Below are 24,999 nucleotides of genomic sequence, written 5' to 3' on the forward strand. Positions count from 1 at the left end.
ATAAACAAATGGGATCTGATCAACTAAAAAGCTTCTGCTCAGCCGAAGAAACTATCATTAGAGTGAATAGACAACCTACAGAATGGGAGAAAATATTTGCTCTCTACGCTTCCCATAAAGGGCTAATAACAAGAATATATCTAGAACTCAAAAGATTTAACAAGAAAAAATCAAACAACCCCATCTAGAAATGGGCAACAGAAATGAACAGAAAATTTTCCAAAGAAGACAGAATAATGGCCAGTAAACATATAAAAAAATGCTCAACATCTCTAATCATTAGAGAAACACAAATCAAAACCACAATGAGATATCATCTAACCCCAGTGAGATTGGCCCGTATCAAGAAATCCCAAAGCAACAAATGCTGGCAAGGATGTGGAGAGACAGGAACACTTTTACACTGCTGGTGAGACTGCAAATTAGTACAACCTTTGTGGAAAAGAATTTGGAGATACCTCAAAGAGCTAAAAATAGAAATACCATTTGACCCAGCAATAGCATTATTAGGCATCTACCCAAAAGAGCATAAGACATTCTATTATAAAGACATCTGCACCCAAATGTTTATGGCAGCACAATTCACTATTGCAAGGATGTGGAAACAACCCAAGTGCCCATCAATTCATGAGTGGATAATTAAAATTTGGTATATGTTTACAATGGAATATTACTCAATTCTAAAAAATGACAGTGAGCTAACACCACTTATATTATCCTGGAGTGAGGTTAAGCCTATTATTCAAAGTGAGGTGACACAAGATCAGAATAATGGGCTCCACATGCACTCGCCATCAAATTGGTACTGACTGATTAACACTATGGTGCGCAAAGGGTGGTGGTGTTCACCAGAGATTCGGGGAGTGGGGAAATAGACTCACATCTGAGGGATGCGGCAAACAGTGTGGAGGGGAAGGACATACCTCTAACCTTTGCTAAGTAAAGCAAAGTTATAAAATCTAACCAAAATGTTATTAAAAAAAACACCAAAAAACATTTATCGTGTGTCAGGTAGGTGGGGGGTGGGGATGGGTTAATATGTATACACATTATAAGTGCATTGTGCATTGTCAGGGGCATGGACACGCTTGAAACTCTGACTCCAGGGGGAGGGAAGGCAATAGCAATGTATGCAACCTTAACATTTGTACCCCCATAAGCTGAAATTAAAAAATAGAAAAAATAAATAAATAAAAATAAATAAAAATATAAAAGAACAGAAAATCCACAGAAAAATAAAAATAAATTATTATAAACATAAAAAAGAACTATTTTGATGGATGGGTTCAATAGCAGATGGTATTTGTAAACTTGAAGTTAAATCAATTGAAAATAATCAAATTAAAGCAATGAGAGAAAAAAAATGTATGGCATTTTTTTACATACAAAACATGTATGGCATGCCCAAAAGGTCTAACATGCATGTCAGACAGCAACCCATAGATTATAGTTCAGCAAACCTCCAGCAGGTTATAAACAAACAAAACCCCACTTACACACATTATTGCCAAATTATTCAAATTATTGAAACATCGAGGATGGGAAATAATTTTAAAATCAGCCACAGAAAAAGACATTCTTCAAAAGAGCCACACTAATACTGGCAGCTATCTTTTCAGCAGAAGCAGTAGAAGCCAGAAGTAGAATAATAAACCATTCTAATTTTCCTTGTACTGAGGGATTTCTAAGAAGTATGCTTTTTGATGTTCAAACTTGAACAGCCCTTGGAAAACCACTATAGTTGGTCACTCTGGCTGGAAGACAATTTTGTGATATCTTTACAGTGGTGAAAGAAAAAAAAAAAAAACCTTGCCAACTTGTATTCTGTTCTTCACAACTGAGGACACAATTGAGTATATGTAAGTGCCCTTTAAAACTGAAGGCAAAATTAAGATGTTTGAACAAAAATAAATCATGAAAGGATGAATGAACTATAGTAAATGTTGGAGACCTGAACTATAGTAAATGGAGTTCTTTTATTTTCTTTTATTATTTTTTTAAATTTTTTTGTATTTCAGTATATTATAGAAGTACACAAGTTTAGGTTATGTATATTGTCCTTTCCCCACCTGAGTCAGAGCTTCAAGCATGCCCATCCCCCAGATAGTGCACACCACACTCATTAGGTGTGAATATACCTGCAGGGAGTTAGCAATGCTCCCAGCAAAAACATCAGGTCTCTTAGGCAGGGGTCTTCGCAAAGGATAAGAAAATAATGGAAATAAAAGAATACACAGAGACGAAGGTAAAGTTTTATAGATTTATAAAGAAAAGCAAAAGTGGGGGTACTCAGGAGTCCCCATAATATCCCCGTCAGTTGTGAGGCCTGGAGTGAAGTTTCACATGGGTATTTATAGGTACAGTGATTGGTTGCCAGGGTTAACATATTCACATAATAACAGATATTTCATTTTAGATTAAAATTCTTTCAAAAGGCTTCTATATATTCCTTACTTAACTCTATCTACGTGAACAAATGGTTACAAAATCTTTCAAAGTCAAACTTCTAAGTTGTAAGGTATAGCTATCACTTAACAGAAGGGTTACACAGAGATATAGAGACTCCATATTTCTTTATCTAGTTATTGTAGATTGAGACAGGCAGTCAGAAGTCAAGCAGGAACTGTCCCTTGAGCTAATTGCTTTTAGCCAGAGATGTCTGTCTCTCAGGTGGGTGGGCACTCTTTGATCAGCTCTCATCCTGTGGCTCCAGGAAGACCTGCTTTGTCTTCAAAGCAGGTGAAAACCACAGGTTTGAGGCTGCAGTATCATCTTGGTAAGCAGGTTCTACAGACCTCTGAGAGACCCTCCCATGAGGCAGCCTTTGATATGCAAACTAAGACGTTCACATATTCCTTTAGGGCAAAACCTTGCAGAACTCCTGAGAAAATTTCTGTCTCTAATATCATAGGGTGCATTTCAATAAAGTAATAGTTCTATGGAGTCACATATACCCATCCCCTCCTCCCCTCTCCCATCTGCCCAGCACCCTATGAATGTCACTACTATATGTGCACTTAAGTGTTGATTAGTTAATACCAATTTGATGATGAGTACATGTGATGCTTGCTTTTCCATTCTTGGGATACTTCACTTAGTAGTATGGGTTCCAGCTCTATCCAGGATAATTAATACAAGAGGTGCTAGATCACCATTGATTTTTGTGGCTGAGTAGAACCGCATGGTGTACATACATACCACGTTTTATAAATCCACTCATGTATTGATGGAAACTTGGATTGTTTCTATATCTTTGTAATTGTGAATTGTGCTGCTATAAACATTCAAGTGCAGATGTCTTTTTTATAGAATGTGTTTTGTTCTTTTGGGTAGATGCCCAGTAATGGGATTGCTGGATCAAATGGTAAATCTACTTGTATCTCTTTAAGGTATCTCTATATTGCTTTCTACAAAGTTTGTACTAGTTTGCAGTCCCACCAGCAGTGTATGAGTGTTCCTATCTCTCCAAATCCATGCCAACTTTGTCAACATTTATTGTTTTGGGCCTTTTTGATAAAGGCCATTCTCATGAGAGAGAAGTGATATCTCATTGTGGTTTTGATTTGCATTTTCCTGATGATTAGAGAGTTCTTCTGCCTAGAGGAATATCATCTCAGGTGGAAGTAAAAAACTACAGAAAGGAATGAAGGGCCCTAGAAAAGGTAAATATGTTGGTAAAAGAGAAAAGATTAATGCTTGTTTAAAACAAAACAATATTAATATCATATGCATAACATTTATAAAAGTCAAACATATAACAGTGGCACAGCTATTTTTGTAATTTTTCTTTTTTGTAAAATTCTAGGCAGTGGCTGGAAGTGGTAGGATTACCCATTAAATGTGGACTGAAATAGATTAGACTCATATTGTAAGCTGTAGTGCAATAGTTATCAAACTTTTTCATCTCAGGAGTTATTTATACTCTTAAAAATATTTTGGACTTCAAAGACCCTTTGTTTATGTGGATTAAATCTATCAATAGCTTCCATATTAAAAATCAGACTGAGTTTAAAAACATTTGTTAATTCATTTAGATTTTAATAATAAGCCTATTACATGATAACATAAGTAGCATATTTTTTTTTAAATAACTACTTTTAAAAATCAAACAAAAATTAAGCAGAAGAGTTGTATCATTTTATATTTTTCAAATGTTTTTATTTCTGGTTTAATAGAAGATGGCTGGATAGTCATATTTGCTTTGCATTTAACATTTTGTAATATCATATGTCATAGCCCTCTGTAATAGTACACTTTATATTAATTAAAAATGAGAGTGAAAAAGGCAAATACTCTCTTAGTATTATTATAAAAATAATTTTTAACTCATGAACCCCCTGAAAAGATCTTGGGAATGCATAGAGTATTGCAAAACATATTTTAAAAACCTGCTGTATAGTATCCATGGAAATAATGGTAAAAAATGGCATAAATCAAAACCTAATAAATGAGAAGAAATAGAATACAAATATTTAATCAAAAATCATACAAGGAAGAGGAATAAAGAATCAGATAACAAATGGAAAAAAGCAAATATTGTAAAAATGACACATATAAATGTATCTGTATCAACAATTACCCTAAATTTAAATAGCTTTTTTTTTAAATTTATTTTTTTCAACATATTATGGGGGTACAAATGTTAAGGTTACATATATTGTCCTTGCCTCCCCGCCCCCCTCGAGTCAGAGCTTTAAGGGTGTCCATCCCCCAGTTGGTGTGCATCACACTCATTACATATGAATATACCCATCCCCTCCCCCGCATCTGCCTGACGCCCCATAGATGTTATTCCTATATGTCCACTTAGGTGTTATAGGAAATTTAAATAGATTAACACTCCATTTAAAAGATGAACATTCTAATTCTGTATTAAAATTGATATAAATGATTTTTATAAAACTTAAACTCTAAATATATGGATACAGAAGTATTGAAACTGAAAGAATAGAAAAATATATTTAATATCATGTAAAACCAAAAATAGGTGGTGTTCAACAACCCAGATGACTATTCCAGATAGTATGGTGAGTGAAAGAAACCAGAGGGAAAGAAATATTTACCATATATATGAAGGTCAAAATGGAAAAAAATATAATTATGAGATAATTAAGAATGTTGGTTACCACTTGGAGTAAAGACTGGGAAGGAGCATGCAGGAAACTTTATGGGGTGCTGGAAAAGTTCTATATTCTTACTTCTGTTGTGATCATGCAGTTACATACATATGTAAAAATATCATAAAGTTGTATAATTATGATTAATGAACTTGTATGTTATTAATTATGAAATAAATGGAGTATTTAAAAAGAAGCTATGGTGAACAGGAAAATCATTAAAACGTTTATCTTTATAAGCTTTGGCAGTTAAAGAAGACTAATTTTGGCAGTTGAAGAAGATGGAACTAAAATATTGGACAATGATAGCACAAGAGATAAAAGAAAAGAAACAGAAGTATGAGGGTTTTAAGGGCATCATACTGATCAGAGAAGGATATATGTGTTGACTAATCAGAATAAATCTGCTATTCATGTTAAAACTCTTAGGTTAAAGGTATATAAATAGAATGTGGAATGTCCTTCCAGCAAAATAGGAAACAAAGGGAATGAAGAAAATTTAATATTAATAAAATGTAGGGAAGAGGAGGAAAGTGGGCCAAGAATAAAACTTGGTACATAGAAGACATAAGCTAAGATGGTAGAATAAGTCCAAATGTATCATAATCACAATAAATGTAAATGGATAAAAGAATGACCTTCTGTAACTTAGAAATGAATAGATTATTTTAAACACATTTGTATTTATAGTTAATATTTATTCTGTACACTTAAATAGCAAAGAGATTTCATATTAACAATTAGACACTAACTTCTTTTTCTTTTTCTTATAGCCTGATCTCAGCCATGAAATGGAATCTGATATGATAGATGTGGTAAGTGGCTTTCTTAGATTTTGTTTTGTAAAATAAAATATTTCAAAGGCATTAAATTATTCTTGATACTAGGGTACTAAATAATTATATATCCTTTATTACTCCACATAAAAATTAAGAGGCATACATATATAGTGAATGCTTAAAACAAATTTTGGGTTATTAGGTAACATACATTTAAATTAGACAAACCAAGGAAAATACTAAATATTTTCTTATAGAAGAAAATATTCTATAATATGAGAGAAAAACAAACCATGAACTCAGTGAAGAAAGTACAATATAATGAACAATTGTGAGCAGTATCTTTTCAGTATATTCTGAAATAAAAACAAAAACTATTTTTTTTATTTACATTTATGATTTGGAACAATCTTCCTTTATGAAATAATTTTCTTGTGTGAAGTTTTCTTTTGGTACAATCTATAACTGTTCTTTGGGGTTTTGAATTGCCTGAGAGAACAGGCCTTAATACATTTTATAAAAATTCTTTGAAAATTCATTGAAGAGGGAGGAGAGGATGGGTTAATTCAAACCTAATGGGTGTGGCACGCACTTTCTGGCAGATGGGCACATTTATATCTCTAATTCAGGTGGTGTAAAGGCAATATATATAACCAAAGTGTTTGTACCCCCATAATATTATGAAATAAAAAATAATTCATTGAAATTACTTATGTCAATAATTGGCATGGAGAAATTTATTTTCATGAAAATACCACTGTTGGGAAAGTACTTTTCTTCAATAAGTCCCTCCAATACAAACCTTGAGTCTATACCTATTGCCCTGGGTACCTATGTTTGTTCTTTGTTTAGAAAGGAAAATTCTGATAGTACTCTCTAGACTTACAGATTGCCTGAGATATTTTAGATGTGGCTGAAACATTAGAAAAATTTATTTTTGTTATAAATTAATTAGAATATTTTTATTAATTTGTTATATTTATTCCTTTCTGGATCAAGCTAGTATTCATTTGAAGGAAGCTTAAGAGGCTCAAACATTGCCATCATCATTGTAAATGACTTAAGAGCATATTTTCATTTTTTCTTTTTTGTTGTTTGCTTGTTTGTTCATTTTTGAATCCATTGCTTGGCAGTTGTTCATGCCGAAAGAAAGCACCTCATACCAATTTTGTTTTTAACATAATATCATATGGAAGAGATGACATTTCTTCCTTAGAAATGTACTCCCTTTGCCAGTTTGCTGATATTTAAAAGTAATTTCTTTGGCTTTAAGACTTGTTCCTTTTCAAAATGAAAATTTCCTATAAAATAGACATTAAGTAACTCATGTTTTCCTTTTAAGTACAAGATAGTTTTTTGGGTCCTTTCTGAAAGACAGATTTTTTTAAAGACAAGTTGAAATAAAGCACAGGGACATTGAGTTCTTAAAGGGGAGACTGTAGAAGAAAAAGAAAGATGTGGAAAATAGGCTACTTGACAGTTGTTACCAGGAACAAGCAACTTAGCTCTTGAAGCATTTGTTTTAGTTAAGTATAGGATGAATTTGACTTTAATAAGAAACTGGGAGCCACCAAAGATGTAGTTGAAAATGAAGGTGACTCCACATTATGTATTTGCCATAAATCATCATTGCATCTTTTTTATTATCAACTCAGAGGATGTCTTGTGTTTGAGATTATCCTATCTTAAAAATCATAAAAAACACCTATTTATTTATTCTTAATTTTTTTATTTCCATGTATTACAGGGGTACAAATGTTTAGGTTACATATATTGCCTTTGCCCCACCCAAGTCAAAACTTCAAGCATGTCCATCCCCCACATGGTGTTCTCTGCACCCATTAGTTGTGAATATACCTGTCCCCTCCCACCAGCATCTGTCTGACCCCCAACGAATGTTACTACTTTATGAGCACTTAAGTGTTGATTAGTTAATACCAATTTGATGGTAAGTACATTTGATGCTTGATTTTTCATTATTGTGATACTTCGCTTAGGAGAATGGTCTCCAGTTCCACCCATGATAATACAAGAGGGACTTTTATAGACTGGAAAGTTGTAATGACTACATGTTATATAAATGAAACAAATGTTGAGATTTCTTGTAGATGTTAATTCTTAAATATGGAGAAGTAGATTTTAAAATGTGTTTCCTTAATGGTGTTTATTTAATAAGCATACACTATCTATTCTTTATTTTCCATCCTGTTTTATCTAAGCACGCCGTGCCTTCTTTTCCCATTTTATTTTTCTTTATCCTTCATATTTTCTCTTCCTAATTATTTCTACTTTTTATTGCTGTTTTTCTCTCTCACTATTCTATATGGGACCTGAAAGTAAAGTATTGATGTGAAATACAGGAAATTTTCATTGACTTGGAGAATGTATATGCTATTAAAACATGTCAGCCTTTCGAAACTAATAAAAACACCTAAATTCTAAAGGGACTTGTATGTGTCTCTCGCAACACTACTCAGGCTTTACTATTATAGTTATGTCTTCTCTCCATGATATGCTTCTTCAGAAATTTTATTTATATTAAGTGATGGATAGACATGCAGAAGAAAGGGAAAATTCTGCTTGTTTTTAAAACATAGGGTAAAGTTCTAACTTGCTAAGTGCCTATTATCTAACACTAATATTTGGCTCTCCTTAGAAAAATACAAATTGTTTATATATTGACTTAGATGTCAGCTCAGGGATCCAATTTTTGGTATACCTCAAGTTAAATGCATAATATCAAGGAATCGAAAATTCTTAGACTTCAAAAGCACTTTGGTTTTAGTCTATCCATACACTCTAGTATTTTAATCACCTCTCAGATATTAAAGAGGGCCTAATATGTGCCAAATGTAGTGTTTGATTCTTAACATTCATTTAATTTCATTTTATTCCCATAACCCCTACAATGTTGAAGTACATTTTACAGATGAGGAAACTGAGGCTTATAGAGTTTAAGTCACTTGCTCAAGGTCACACAACTAATAAGTTGTACATAGCAATTTGGATTCAGGTTACTGTAGCACCATATCCCATGTTATATATATATATATATATATATATATATATATATATATATATATATATATATCACACCTTTGCACAGCCTATGTTCATATATCTGCAGTTCAGAGAATCCTATCTATCTGGGAAGGTGATCATATGTTTAGATAGCTAATATTGGAAAATCTTCTCTTATACTGTTATAAAATCTATTATTCCACAGTGTTCACCCACTGTTCTTATTTCAGCTCCCAAGGGTTGACAAAACTAAGGGAACAATTCTTCCAAATGACCCTTCTTCAGATATTTCAATACAAAAATATTCTCTTCCTCAAATAAACACCTTCAATTATCCTTACCATTATAGTTGCTCCAATACAAATATGGTACAAGATATCTATGCTCCCTTTTTATGAGTTATTCAGAACATATTGGTGCTCAGAGCTTTGATGGCCAGCATAGTCTTTCTATTCTCTTATTCTAAATGCTATTCTTATTAATGTGGTGTGAGATAGAATTAATTTGTTGTTTTCTTTTAGAAATCTCCTATAACGCTGCTGATGCGAGATTGCAAACCTTGCCCAAACAATAAAGAATAATCACACATACTTGCATAGCATTTACCATGTTCAGACATTGATATGTTAACTCATTTAATTTGACTAAAATTCATTCATAATTTTTCCACAGCCACTGTCATTTTCCCCCTTCTTGTACTTTAGTATGTTATATAAAAGTTATACAACTGGCCCTATTAAATTTCACCATTACCACTTATTCAGCTCTTTTACAAGTCTAATTAATTCATTCAACAAATTTTTACTGAACACATGTTATGTGCCAGGTATTGTTCAACATGCTGGGGAGAAAATAGACGCAAATCTTTGCCTTTGTTAAATTTGAATCTACAAATAAATAAAGTGAAAAATACAGTATGTCAGATAGTAATAAGTGCTACAAAGAAAACTAAAATGAAAAATTATGGTCAAATGCTGGCATGCAGGCTTAAATGTTAGAGAAGACCTCAATGAAAGGGTAAATTGAGCAAAGACATGAAGAAGGTGAGTGATGATCAGGCCGTAAACCATGTTGAAATCTGGGAGAAATGTGTTCTAAGTGGAGGACATAAAAGTCAAAGGGTATAAGTGAGGTGCATGCCTGATGTTTCAAGAATAACAAGAAGGCCAATGCAGCTGAAGCATGATATAGGAGGGGAGAGGGGGAAGAATAATGGAAGTTGAGGCCTAAGAGAAAATAGTGGAGGGGGAGGCAGATTCTATAAGCAATGAACCATTATAAAGACTTAAGTTTCTTTCCTTCAATATTTGACTTGTAAATTTGAACATACAGAAAAGTTGGAAGAATTAAAGTAAACATCCATATAAATACTACCTGGAATCTACCGATAACATTTTACTGTATTTGCTTTATAACATATCCATCCATCTACCCATTACTCTATCCATCCACCAATTCATCTAATTTTTATGATATACTTCAAAGTAAGTTGCAGAAATCAATACACATCACCACAAACATGTCGACGAGCATATCATTAAAGGAACTTCAATACTGGTTTCAGTTTGATATTTTAAATAAAATTGACAAAAATGAAATGCACAAATCTTAAGTATATCATTCTTTGTTTTGACAAATAGACACACCTGTTTAAGCCAAACCTCTATGAAGATAAAGAACATTACTCTTAATTCAGAAAGTTCCCCCTTGCTCATGCTGAATCATCCCTGATGCTTTCTCCCCAACTTCCAACCCCTCACCAGGAGGCAACCACAGTTCTGACTTTTTTCTTCCACCTCACTTTAGTTTTGAAAATGGAATTTTACATTATATGCTGTTTTGCATAAGGCCTTTTACACTCAGCATGTTTTTATATCAATTTTTGACATCAGTTTTCTTTTAATCATTTTGAAATATTATGGGAGTACAAATATTTTTGGTTCCATGGATCGCTTTTGTTATGCTTCAGTCAGGGTTATAAGTGTGTCCATCACCCAAATAGTGTTCATTGTATCCATTAGGTAGGTTTTCACCCATCCTTTCCTTCCCCCTTCCCCCTGCTAGATTTCCACTGTGTTTTATTTCCCTCTGTGCCCATGTATGCTCATTGGTTAGTTACAATTTAATAGTGAGTACATGTTGTGTTTGTTTTTCCATTTTTGAAGTACTTCACTTAGGGTAATGGTCTCCAGTTCCATCCAAATTGTTGCAAAATGCCTTAATTCATCCTTCTTCATGGCTGAGTAGTATTCTGTATATGACATATTCTGTTAATCTACTCATGAATTGATGGGAATATGGGTTGATTCCACATCATTGCAATTGTGAATTGTGCTACAAAAAAAAACATTCATTCACATGCAGGCATATTTTTAATAAAATGACTTATTTTCCTTTTGATAAATACCCAGAGTGGGATTGAAACAGGATCTATATGTCTCACCACTCACAAAAATTAATTCAAGATGGATAAAAAACTTAAAAGTAAGGCATGAAACCATAATAATTCTATTAAAAAATGTTGGAAAAACTTTTCTAGATACTGGCCTGTGCAAAGAATTTATGAAGAAAACCCCAATGGTAATTATAGCAACAACAAAATTTTAAAAAATGGGACTTGATTAAGTTAAACAGCATCTGGACAGCTAATAATCAATATACCAAATAGATAACCTACATAATGGGAGAAAATATTTATAAGGTATATATCTGATAAAGGGCTAATAACCAGAATCTACAAATAACTCAAGAAAATAAGCAAGATTAAAGCAAACAACCCCATTAAAAAGTGGGCAAAAATATGAACAGAAGCTTTTCAAAAGAAGATAGACTAATGCCCACTAAACATATGGAAAAATGTTCAACATCACTAATCATCAGGCAAATGCAAATCAAAACCACAATGAGATATTACATAACTCCAGTGACAATGGCTTTAATTAAAAAGTCCCAAAACAATAGATTCTGGCATGGATGTGGAGAGAAAGGAATACTTATACACTATTGGTGGAGCAACAAACTAGTGCAAAGTCTGTGGAAAACAGTATGGAGATTCCTCAAAGAACTAAAAGTAGACCTACCATTCAATCCAGCAATCCTGCTACTGGATATTTACCCAAAGGACAAAAATACATTTTATAAAAAAGACACTTGAACTCAAATGTTTATAGCAGCACAATTCACCATTGAAAAGATGTGGAAACACTCCAAGTGCCCATCAATATATGAGTGGATTAATAAAATGTGGTATATGCACACCATGGAGTACTACTCAGTCATAAAAATAGAGTCATAGTATTTCTATTAAATTTACTGCTTTTCCCTAGTGTGTGAAAAAGGTCCCAGGAAAAGCAAAGGAAAAACACCTTAGGTTTCATTTCTATTAATAGTGACCTCGGCTTAACTCTGCTCTTCTGCCCTTTTGCTAAATGTGTGTGTATACATAATAAAAGCTTTTTCTGTTTAAGACAATGCAGAGCTCTTTGTAGACATCTAGTCCACATAATAGCAAGAGTATGCATGTGTGTGTATATGTGTAATGGTGGTGGCATACATGATAAATACACATGATAGGTGACTATCATTGAAGTGTGTGCCAAATTAGTCCTCATACCAACTGAACCTCAGTAGGCCTAGTGTAAATCCTTGTTTGGGCATGGGAGAGGGATGTATTATAATTAAGAGAGGATTTAGTTTGAACATGTTTCTTATGTTCAATTTTATCTGTGTGTGACTGTTATGTGTCCCCAGGTGATAAATGTAAATGTTCATCACAATAATTATCTTCTGTCTTCTAAGAATATTGTGCAGGATTCTATCATCTTTCTTACATGTTGTACTAATATATTTCTGGCCCTTTCCTCAGAATCTTAATGAGGTAGTCCATTCTTTTAGTTCTGTTAACTGAATTTAATGAGGATTGACTGATGAGCATTACCACATACTGGGTACTGACTTTATGACCACTGATAGACCTTATATCACTAATGAAGAGAAATGTATGCTATCTACAATTAAGCTATTTATCACTGATAATTAATCTATGCATCATTTTAGGCTTTATAATTAGTAACTTTTGTTGCACTATATTCCCTAGTATAAAAATAAGATCTTATTATGCAAGCATTTTTTGACTAGCTCAAGACTGGCTCCATGCCATACACATACACACACAAACACACACTTATGAAGGACTTGTGCATGTAGAATTAAATCCAGAAGTTAGTACATGACTGACAGTTGTGGAAAGTTTTATTTATTTTTTATTGTCATAAGGCTATTCAAAAGCAACATCATTTTAAGTAATAGAAAACAAAATTATAATTTATGGAAAAGTTTTTTTTTATTATTCTGTATATATTTGTCTGTTTTCAAAGCTAAATATACTACTTCTCCCACCTTGTGTGACTCTTTTCTAGGTTCTTCTGAGAGAACTGTGAACTATTCCACATTTTTGCACCTTGCATTTCTATGGAATTTTTACCTATGTTATGTCATTCTGGATACTCCATGAAGAAACTAACTCATAAGTATATGAAAGTTAACATTTCAATCCTCAGTACTCAATGCTTGAGTCTGGAAAACTTAGAAAATGTGCATACTCAAACCTGAGTACCTAAGACTGAAGGGTTAACGTTCATGTTTTTTAAAAATATATTATTCCTGAATAATTAATGAACAAAAAGGAGGAATAAGAGTATTATAAGATAGTGGCAAAGACACTCTTTAGTTTTGTATATTTTACAATTCATGTGTTTTACAGTTCATATATTGATTTGTGTGGTTGTTTACTTTTTCCCACTTGGTGAATTTAAATATTAACTACATTTTTTAAATGAATTTTAAAACCCAGTTATTTTTATCATAATAAACATAAGAGCTTGTTAGTAATATTGTTTTAAAATTTCTCCATTATTATATTAGTTAATAATAAATAACATAAATAGCAATATTTAATTAGATAAGCTTATTATGGTACACATTTTTTCTTTGAATTAACTTGAGAATATTAGTTGTCTAATAAAATAGATTGCAAACTTGTCCTTCAATTTTTATCTGACATTTTGATTATTTCTTTCTGAGGATCTATTGCTGGAGAATTATTGTTTTACTTTGAGGATATAATAATACCTTTCTTTTTCTTGCTTTTTGTATCTTTATTTTGATTTACAAGCAACTGGAGGAACAGTTGCTTCTCATTTTTGAGTTTACTTTTATTGGGTAGGACATTTTTTTTCTTTAAAGATATGATTATGATGTACGTTGGGTAAAACCATTTGGCTTCGCTTCTGTATGTGTGTAGTGCCAATGACTCTGTGTGATTTCTTTGGTTATAAATAGCCTTACAGCGGCATCTTTCCAGAATGCCACTTGTAGTAGTGGTGTATAGGGAAGGTGAGCAGGCTCATGATCTCCTGGGAAGCTTGGATGGTATGACACTGGGGATAGCAGAGCTTATAAGAATCTCTTCTAATTCCCACATCCTGTGCTCTTATATTAGGAATTGTTGCAATGGCTGTGTGGGTTGGCCTCCAGGTCAGTAGGTAGCCCTTGCAGGTAAGAGCCAGCTGTGGTGATGGCACTAGGATTTATGCACAACCTCTCTCTCTGTTTCCCAGGAGAAGTGCTCGGGTGTTCCTAGTGGTGGACTGGGCTGGATCTCTCACTTCATCTGAGGTGGGGGGCAGTGAAGCTGAACAAAGGAAGCTTGCATTCAGGGCCCCTAATGGCCAGTGAATGCAACAGCCTTGGAGAAATATCTGGGTTCAGGGCAACCACTGTTAGACCGTCTCAGCATGAGAAAATAAGAACTGTCCCAGTGTGACAACCTTGGTTATTGGGAGTGAAACATATTTCCCTCTGATGTCCCAGTCCCTGTGAGACTGACTCCCCTGTCCTGTGTCAGCCTATGTGGCTATTTACTTAGGCACTGTAATTTACTTCTAGTCTACAACAAAGCCCCAGACTGTAGGAGTCACACCTGGCTCAATACCATATCTCTTTTCCAACTCTCCTCCTGCTCTAGTCCCAGGTGGGGGAGCCATTTCAGAGTTACCTATTGGAGCACGTGCTACACTCCTTTTTCAATTCTGGCTGTGGGAACCCATCCTCTGCTCAAGCAGTAGTTCACCAAGCCTCAACCTGAGTCTATGTAATGCCAAAGACTGCTGCCACTGCTAGGTCCCAGGAACCTGAACAGCTTGCTAAGGGCCAGAATCCAAAATGGCATCCTACTATAGCCACTCAGGTCTGGGAGTGTGTGGGACACTTCCCAGAGCTGTTCCTCCTCAGATCCTCCCAGCCCCTCTTGAAGTTAGATATAGGGATTGGAAGGGTCAAGGTGCTCTCTCATGGCCTGGATTACGTGATTCCCCAGTCAGAAAGTGAACCACAGAGAGATACTCACTTACCCTCTCCCATATTGTGTATTCACTCCCTGTTGTTAACTGGTTCCAGCCACTTTTACTGCCTATCCTCATTCTCCTTCCTAGATTCTGGAGTTTCCTGTCACTTTGCTGTTGAAGTCTCGTGTTCGCTTTTTATTTTGGTTCTTCTAAGTGGATGAGGCGTTCTGGAAAAGCCTCTAGTCAGCCATCTTGTAAAAAAAATTGTCTAGTGCTTTTTGTGTATTACTTAAGAGATTCTTTACTATCCCAAGATCAGAAAGTCATTTTCCAGTATTTATTTTTAAAATTTTTGCATTTTACATTTATGTTATTAATATAGCTAAATTTTTACATAAGATAGGATAGATATATAATTTTATTTTTCCCAGAATGAATAACCAATTTTTTAAATACCAGTTATTGAATAGTTGCTATTTCTCAATTCTTTTGCAACACTACTTGTATCAAAGTTTTGTATATACATGTATCAGTTTCTGGTTACTCTAGGTTGTTCCATTGGTTAATTTGTTTATTCCTATACCAATGCCACACTGTCTTAATTACTAACTCTTTATATCCTTATCCCATAGGACAGCTCCACTTTCACATTCTAATGTGGAATTTCTCATACTTGCTTGCTCATATCTATCACTTGGAGCACTTGTTAAGTACATATATAGATTCTTGGGCCCTACCCTACACCTATTGAATAATATTAATAATAATGAATAATTATCTTATGTTTTTATATGAGTCACTTTTACATATATTGCAAGTGTATAATCTATATATGCATTTATATATGCAAATATGTATATGTATTTTCACATACACACCAGGCTCTGCTTTGCATATATTAACTCTTTTAATCCACACAACAATCCTATGAGGTAATGTTCTATCACTATCCCATTTTATACAAGAAGTAACTGAGGCACACAGAGAATAATTAATTTACAGCTTTTAAGTGGTAGAGATAAGTTGTGAATCCAGTAAGTTTAGTTCAAAAATCGGTACCTTTAACCATAAAGCTGTATTGTTATACTATTTCTCCAGAATTTTCAAATGAAGTGGACTTGGAATCTATATTTTTAATAAGGGTTTCTTATCATCTTTGTATGAAAGTTAAAGAGACATTGGTAGGAAGAATATGTAAAATTTCTGGTAGTGGCTTATTTTATTAATGTGGTATATTCTTCTAGCCTACTATTCTAAAACCATTTTTTCCAAAAGAGAGTATCCTCCTAATTCACTATCAAATTGAGCTTTGTGGTTTATCATTAGTAGTTCAAATATGGTTCCCAGACAGGATTTAGTTCAAGACTTAAGAAAGCACTCATGAACTGATGGGTACTTAGGTTGATATACCATGGAGTATTACTCAGCCATAAGAAAGTATAAATTAATTCCTTTTGTAGCAGTTTGGAAGGAACTGGAGACCATTATCCTAAGTGACGTATCTCAAGAATGGGAAAACAAACACCACATATATTCTCTAATAAATTAGAACTAACTGATGGGGCACACATATACACAGAGGAAAGTAAAAGTCATTGACAAACAAGCAGGGGCGGGGCAGGAGGTGAAGGACAAAAATCCACCTAATGGGTACAATGAACTCTGCTTGGATGCTGAGCACATTTATAGCCATGACTCAAGTCATGTATCAAAAACATCTGTACCCCTTAATATTTTGAAATAAAAAAAAGAAAAAGGAAAAAGAAACAACTTAAGAAAGTAGACAGCTTGCAATGCCTGAGCCTAATAGACCACTTTAACAGGATTAAGTAATGTAGGCTTAAATTCTTCAAATATTGTTAACTGAAAATAATTTTTTTTCTCCAGCATAGAAATTTGATTCCTGTCTTAAGTGCTGCCACCTACTCCACATCTCTCATTATCTATTCAGTTGCCACAGGGAAGATACTTATTTCTTTGATAGTATTGAAGATGCATTTAAAATTTATTTTGCTTAATGCTTGGAAAGGAGGCCATTTAGGCAGTGGTGGTGTGAAAAAAAGCTAACATAGCAGAACTGAGACTACCATTCTTATAAAAGTCTGATTGTGAGAGTTAGGCCTTGGCTGGAGTTTGGAAACTTGGCTTTTCTCTGTTAACTCAGTAACGGTGGTTCACTGTACCTATAGATTTTGTTCAATGTGGTTTGTACTAAACAGCCCACTTATTTCTGGGAGTCTGAAATTTTAGTAGGTACTAGACACTAGGTGCCTACTTGACCAGTCCTCCACCCAACCCAACCCCACCCCCAAAATAAAACCTTGGCTGCTAAGCCTCTAATGGGCACCTTGGGCAGAAACATCCCATACATGCTGCTTCATTTTCACTGCTAAGCGAAGTGTACACTGTGTAACCCCTCAATAGGAAGAAGAGAGCATAATAAAGCCTGCCATACATTCCTTCAGACTCTGCAAGTGTCATTTTTCTCTTATCATCCTTATGTGTATTCTTGCTATATCATATAATAAATCGTAGCCATTACTACAACTATATGCTAAGCCTATGAGTCTTAGCAAATCTCCAACAGGACGTCTTAGGATCCCCATCAAAACCCAGGAGATAAATGGCTTAAGGAAATCATTCTTTCTCCCTTATAATAAACCATGTAGATAAACAGATCATTGTACACATCCAACTAAAGAGTTTTGGAGCTTGAGAAAAATCGTGAGTTGTCATCTAGCCCAGGATTCCTGCTCCATCCTCTCTACTGGTTAGATCAACTGCATATTTAGTTATCTGAGGTCTAACTACAATAATGATGATATTAACTTATATGTTTGTAGGTTATTGTAGTTTTAAAGGCACTGTTTTGTATTTTGATAGAGACAATATTATATAATGGTCAAGGCATAATCTTTGAAGTCCAGCAGATACAGGGTCAAATCCTACCACTACCTATTACCATATACACAATTTCAGTAAATCATTTAACATCACTTGATTTCCTCTTCTGGTAGTTGGAACTAATAATATCTAACTCATAAGTTTTTGTTAATTTAAATTAGAACATGCCTACACACACACATACTCACACCTGTGCACTCACACTCTGCCTAACATGAATAGACACACAATGAATAGTCTGTGACTAGAGAGCATAACTATTGTCTTTCTTATTTGCAGATGTTAAAGCCAAGTGTGAAAAAGATTATTTGCCTATGATATTTAGGTTATTAAATATGAAATGTCTGATTTCCTTAAATACTAAGTTTGATGGTTGATATCTCTGATATTTGACTTTGACACTTCTTGTTTTATTTTTATCATGAAGGTACATCCTCATTTTTTCAAACACATGGCTTGGCTTATGATTATATTTCAAATTTGTTTTTAGAGCAATTTCTGTGAAACCATGGATAAGTAAAAATTTGTGTTATTTTTAAATATGAGTTCCATTGGAGAACCAATGCTGTGCAAACAGCTCAAAATATCTACAAAGTGTTTGGGAAGGATGTAGCTAATGAAGTCACAGTACATCGATGGTTTGAGAAGTTCCATTCTGGTGAGTTTAATCTTAAAAATGAGCCACATGGGCAACCTGAGACCAATGTGGATAATGATGAGCTAAAAATTATAGTGGAAGCAAATCCATCTCTACCTATGTGCGACTTAGCCGCATGGTTTGATGTTAGTATTCCAATAGTATTGGACCATTTGAAACAAATTAGCAAGGTAAAGAAGCTGCATAGATGGGTACCACTTGAATTGTCTCCAGGCTTTCCTTTCTTTGCTTTCATGACATAAAAGTGAACCATTTCTACACAGTATTGTTACAAGTGATGAAGAATGGATTCTTTTTGGCAATTACAAGTGTTCAGAACAATGTTGGATAAAGAGGAAGTGCTGAAACAGTCCAAAACCTAACATGCATCAAAAAAAGCTAATGGTGTCTGTTTGGTGGTCCAGAGCTGGTATTATTCACTACAGGTTCATGAAACCTGGTCAGTCAATTACATGTCTACTGCAATGAATTAGATGAAAATGATGAGGATGCTTGTGATTAAACAGCCGAGATTGGTCAATAAAGACATGCCAATCCTCTTGCAAGACAGCGCTGAATCACATGTCACACAAACAACTGCTCAAACCATAGAGGCTGTACTTGCAAACACTGTGTCATCCACTGTACTCACCAGAACTTGCACCAACTGGCTACCACTTCTTTCAGACTTTGGACCACTTCTTTCAAGGAAAAATATTCAATTCACAACAATCTGTGGAAAATGCCTTTGCAATTTCATCACCAGTCTCTCTGTAGGCTTCTTTCCTGCTGGCATAAACAAGCTACGATTAAGATGGCAAAACTATGTTGATAGTTTAGGCTCATGCTTTGATTAATTGTACTGCTTCTTGTTTGAGATATAATAAACTAAAGGTTTGATTCAAAATTGGACATTTCATATTTAATGACCTAGTAATATAATAAGTTTAATTTCTATGTTGCTGCTAGATTGCAAATGTTTCCATCTGTTTATATAGTGTTTCATATAATAAATAGTAAGACGATCTTTGGATTTTTATGATTCTTTTTATTTACAAATGTCTTTAGTGCTCTTTTTAGGGCCAACATGCATGGCTCAGTTAGATCCTGAGTGGCCCATTAAGAGTTTTCTAATGAACATTCTTCAGTGTAATCAAATCTTTTCTTTTATGTTATGACAGAAGATAACCATTTTGGCTTAGAGATTGTTTGGTGCTTCCAACTATGTAGTTCTAAGGTGATAATTGCATTGAAATTTTAAACTGAAACAGATCTCTCACGTCCCATGGTCAACACTTGGGAGATCTTCTTATACACACTTCATAAAATAGCGGATATGTTCATAGGCCTATGGTGAATGGTATTTTCAACTTTAAGAACTCTGGCATGCGAAGGGTAAACAGAGAAAAGAATATCAATATGAACAAAAATTGATTCAGATGATGTTTTGCCTTTTCTTATTTTTTTTAACTTCAGGAAATTATGGAGGTACAAACATTTTGGTTACATGTTATGACTTTGCCATTCCCAACCATGATTTGAGACATGTCCTTTCCTCCTCTGTAACATTCACCACATTCACTAGTTGTGAGTTTAACCACCCCAAATCCCCACTAACCCCAAAGAATATTATTACTGTGTTGAGTACATTAGTGTTGAACAGTCAGTGTCAGTTTGACGGCGAGTTCATGTGGTGCCTATTCTTCCATTCGTGTGATACCTCACTTAAGAGGATGGACTCAAGCTCTATCCAGGAAAATATAAGAGGTGCCAGATCAATGTTGTTTTTTATAATTGAGTAGTATTCCGTTGTACACATATACCATATTTTATTAATCCACTCATGGATTGACAGACACATGGGTTGTTTCCATATCCTTGCTATGGTGAATTGTGTTGCCATAAACATTCTAATGCAGATGTCTTTATTATAGAATGACTTTTGTTTCCTTGGGCAGATGTCTAATAGTGATATTGCTGGATGAAATGGTAGTTCTACTTGTAGCTCTTTGAGGTATCTCCAAATTATCTTCCACAGAGGTTGCACTAATTTGTAGTCCCACCACCAGCGTAAGAGCGTTCCTATCTCTCCACATCCTTGCCAGCATTTGTTGCTTTGGGATTTTTTGATAAAAGCCAATCTCACTGTGGTTAGGTGATATCTCATTGTGGTTTTGATTTGCATTTCCCTAATGGTTAGAGATGTTGATCATTTTTTATGTTTGCTGGCCATTATTCTGTCTTTTTTTGAAAAGTTTCTGTTCATGTCCTTTGCCCATTTATTGATAGGGTTGTTTGATTTTTTCTTGTTGATTTTTTGAGTTCTAGATAGATTCTTGATATCAACCCTTCATCAGGTGTGTAGAGAGCAAATATTTTCTCTCATTCTGTAGACTTTCTGTTTGCTCTAATGATAGTTTTCTTGGCTTTACAAAAGGTTTTTAATTTTATCAGTTCCCATTTATTTATTTTTGTTGCTGCTGTGATTACTTTGGGTGTTTTCTTCATAAATTCTTTGCATAGGCTGATATCTGAAAGTCTTCCCTATATTTTCTTTTAGAATTCTTAAGGTTTCATGCTCCAGGTTTAAGTCTGTTATGCATCTGGAATTGATTTTTGTAAGTGAGAGGTGGGAATCCAGTTTCAATCTTCTGCATGTAGCTATCCAGGTTTCCCAGTACCATTTATTGAAGAGGGATTCTGTTCTTCATTGTATATTTTTGTCTGCTTGGTCAAAGATTAGATTACCATATGTAGATAATTTCATCTCTGGATTCTTAGTCCTTTGCCAAAGGTCTATGTCTCTATTCTTGAACTTACTGATCCTGTGTAAATGAAATTCTGTTGTCCTTTGATAAATATCTCTCCAATCTTCCTAACCTCTACTCCTAGCCTTTGGTAACCACCATTCTACTTTCTGCTTCTATGGACTTGACTTTTTAAATTTTTATTTATTTATTTTTGTATTTTTATTATTTATTATTTTTCTTATTTCAGCATATTATGGGGATACAAATATTTAGGTTACCTATGTTGTTGTTCTTGCCCCACCCAAGTCAGAGCTCCAAGCATGTCCATCCCCCAGACGGTGTGCGCCGTACTTGTTATGTGTCTATATACTCCCTTTGCCCCCCTCCCATCTGACTGACACCTGAAAATGTAATTGCTGTATGTGTACTTAAGTGTTGATCAGTTAAAACCGATTTGATGGTGAGTACATGTGGTACTTATTTTTCCATTCTTGGGATACTTCACTTAGTAGGATGGGTTCTAGCTCTATCCAGGATAATACAAGAGGTGTGCTATATCATTGTTTTTTGTGGCTGAATAGAACTCCATGGTATACATATACCACATTTTATTAATCTACTCATATATTGATGGGCACTTGGGTTGATTCCATATCTTTGCAATTGTGAATTGTGCTGCTATAAACATTCGAGTGCAGATGTCTTTTTTATAGAATGTCTTTTGTTCTTTTGGGTATATGCCCAGTAATTGGGATTGCTGCATCAGATGGTAGTTCTACTTGTAGCTCTTTGAAGTATCTCCATATTACTTTCCACAGAGGTGGTACTAGTTAGCAGTCCCACCAGCATTGTAGTAGTGTTCCGATCTCTCCGCATCCATGCCAACACTTACTGTTTTGGGACTGTTTGATAAAGGCCATTCTCACCAGAGATAAGTGATATCTCCCTGTGGTTTTGATTTGCATTTCCCTAATAATTAGAGAAGTTGAGGATTTTTTATATGTTTGTTGGCCATTACTCTATCTTCTTTTGAAAAGTCTCTGTTCATGTCCTTTAGCCACTTTTTGATAGGGTTGTTTGATTTTTTCTTGCTGATTTTCTTGAGTTCTATATAGATTCTAGTTATCAGCCCCTTATCAGATGTGTAACATGCAAATATTTTCTCCCATTCTGTTGAATGTCTGTTTGCTCATGTTCCTTGTTTGTGTAGAAGCCTTTTCATTTGATTAGGTTCGATTTATTTATTTTTGTAGTTGTTGTGATTGCCTTTGGGGTCTTCTTCATAAATTCTTTCCCTGTGCCAATGTCTATAAGAGAATTTCCAACATTTTCTTCTGCAATTCTGATAGTTTCATGCCTTAGGTTTAAGTATATTATCCACCATGAGTTTATTTTTGTGAGAGGTAATAGGTGCAGATCCTCTTTCAATCTTTTACATGTGACTGTCCAATTTTCCAAGCACCATTTATTGAATAAGGATTATTTTCCCCCAGAGTATGTTTTTGTCTGCTTTGTCAAAGATTTAATGTCTATATCAGAATGGTTTTATATCTGGGTTCTCAGTCCTTTCACAAAGGTGTATGTCTCTGTTCTTGTGCTATTACTATGCTGTTTTAGTTACTGTACCCTTGCAGTGTAGCTTGAAGTCTGGTAAATTGATGACTTTCAGTTTGATCTATTTGCTTAAGACTGCCTTTGCCGTATGGGGTCTTCTCTGATTCCATACGAAGTGTAGAATTATTTTTTCTAGATCTGCAAAAAACGATGTTGGGTATTTTAATAAGGTTTGTCTTGGATCTGTAGATCACTTTGGGTAGTAAGGACATTTTAACAATATTGAGTCTTCCAATCCATCAGCATGGTATGGTTTTCCACCTGTTTACATCCTCTGCTATTCTCTTCCTCAGTGTTTTGTAGTTTTCCTTGTAGTGGTCTTTTACCTCCTTAGTTAAATATATTGCTAGATATTTTATTTTCTTTGTTGCTATTGTGAAGATAAACTTTCCACTCAGAACTGCTTTAGCTGTGTCCCAGAGGAGTTGATAACTTGTCTCTCCATTGTCGTTTTCTTCATAGAATTTTTTTTTATTTCCATCTTGATTTCTTCATTTATGAAGTAATCATTTACTAGGAGGTTGTTTAGTTTCCACGTTTTTGTGTAGAAATGTGAGTTTCTGTTAGGGTTGATTTCTAGTTTTATTCCACTGTGATCTGAGAAGGTACATGGTATGATATCTATTTTTTTAAATTTCTTGAGATTTTCTTTGTGTCCTAGGATATGGTCAATCTTAGAGAATGTCCCGTGAGCTGATGAGAAGAAGGTATATTCAGTGGATTTTTGGTAGAATGTCCTATAGATGTCAGTCAGACCCAATTGTTCCAGGGTTTTGTTTAAGTTCCTTATTTCTTTATTAATTTTCTGTTTGGAGGATCTGTCTTGTGCCATCAGTGAGGTGTTGAAATCTCCAGTGATTATGGAGTTGCTATTAATCCATTTGCTTAGATCCAGTAAGGTTTGCTTTATGAAACTGGGTGCACCTAAGTTGGGTGCATATATATTTAAAATTGTTATCTCTTCTTGTTGAAGTGTGCCCTTCACCATTATATAATGACCCTCTTTGTCTTTCACTACTTTTGTCGGTTCAAAAACTAAATCATCTGAAATTAGAACTGCCACGCCAGCCTTCTTTTGGCTTCCACTTGCCTGGAATACTGATCTCCACCCTTTTACTTTTAGTCTATATGCATCCTTGCAGGTTAGATGTGTTTCCTGAAGACAGTATATACTTGGCCTGTATTTTCTTATCCATTCAGCCAGCCTATGTCTCTTGAGTGGAGAGTTTAAGCCATTCACATTTATTGAGAGAACTGATAGGTAAGGGAGATTACTGTTCATTTTCTTGGGTTGGATGTTGTTGGTTTGATTTCTCTCTTGAGCCATTGTATTATCTGGCCTTTAATCTTTGGGTTTTGGTTGTTTTTATATTTGTGAGTTTTTATTATGGTGCTCTGTGCGTAACACTGTTTTCAGTAGTTCTTGTAGGGCTGGTCTTGTCTTGGTGAATTCTCTGAGACTTTGCTTGTCTGAGAATGTCTTTATTTCTCCTTCATATATGAAGCTTAGTTTTGCAGGGAATAAGATTCTAGGCTGGGCATTGTTTTGTTTCAGAAGAGTGAGAATGGGGCCCCAGTCTCTCCTTGCTTGTAAAGTCTCATTAGAGAAGTCTGGTGTTATGCGAATTGGCTTTCCCTTGTATGTCACTTGCTTCTTTCTTCTTAAAGCTCTGAGAAGGGCCTTTTTAGTTGATATTTTGGTCAGTCTGATGACTGCATGTCGTGACGTCTTCCTGTTTGCATTGAATCTCCCAGGGGTTCTCTGAGCTTCTTGAACTTGTATATAGAGATTTTGAGCAAGGCCTGGGAAATTTTCCTCTATTATATCTTCAA

At 34.5% G+C, this 24,999-nt stretch overlaps 1 protein-coding gene across 1 annotated transcript in view; it reads left to right on the forward strand.

The window, feature by feature from the left end:
* Positions 1-24,999, forward strand: part of LOC105885282 (uncharacterized) — an 87,549-nt gene that overhangs the window by 30,153 nt on the left and 32,397 nt on the right. Inside the window, exon 3 of the mRNA XM_075999534.1 lies at positions 5,891-5,932. Within this exon, the coding sequence (XP_075855649.1) occupies positions 5,891-5,932 (42 nt within the window). The remainder of the gene's footprint in view (positions 1-5,890; positions 5,933-24,999) is intronic.

The sequence above is a fragment of the Microcebus murinus genome, chromosome X, assembly GCF_040939455.1.
Source record: "Microcebus murinus isolate Inina chromosome X, M.murinus_Inina_mat1.0, whole genome shotgun sequence".
Classification (NCBI taxonomy): Eukaryota; Metazoa; Chordata; class Mammalia; order Primates; family Cheirogaleidae; genus Microcebus; species Microcebus murinus.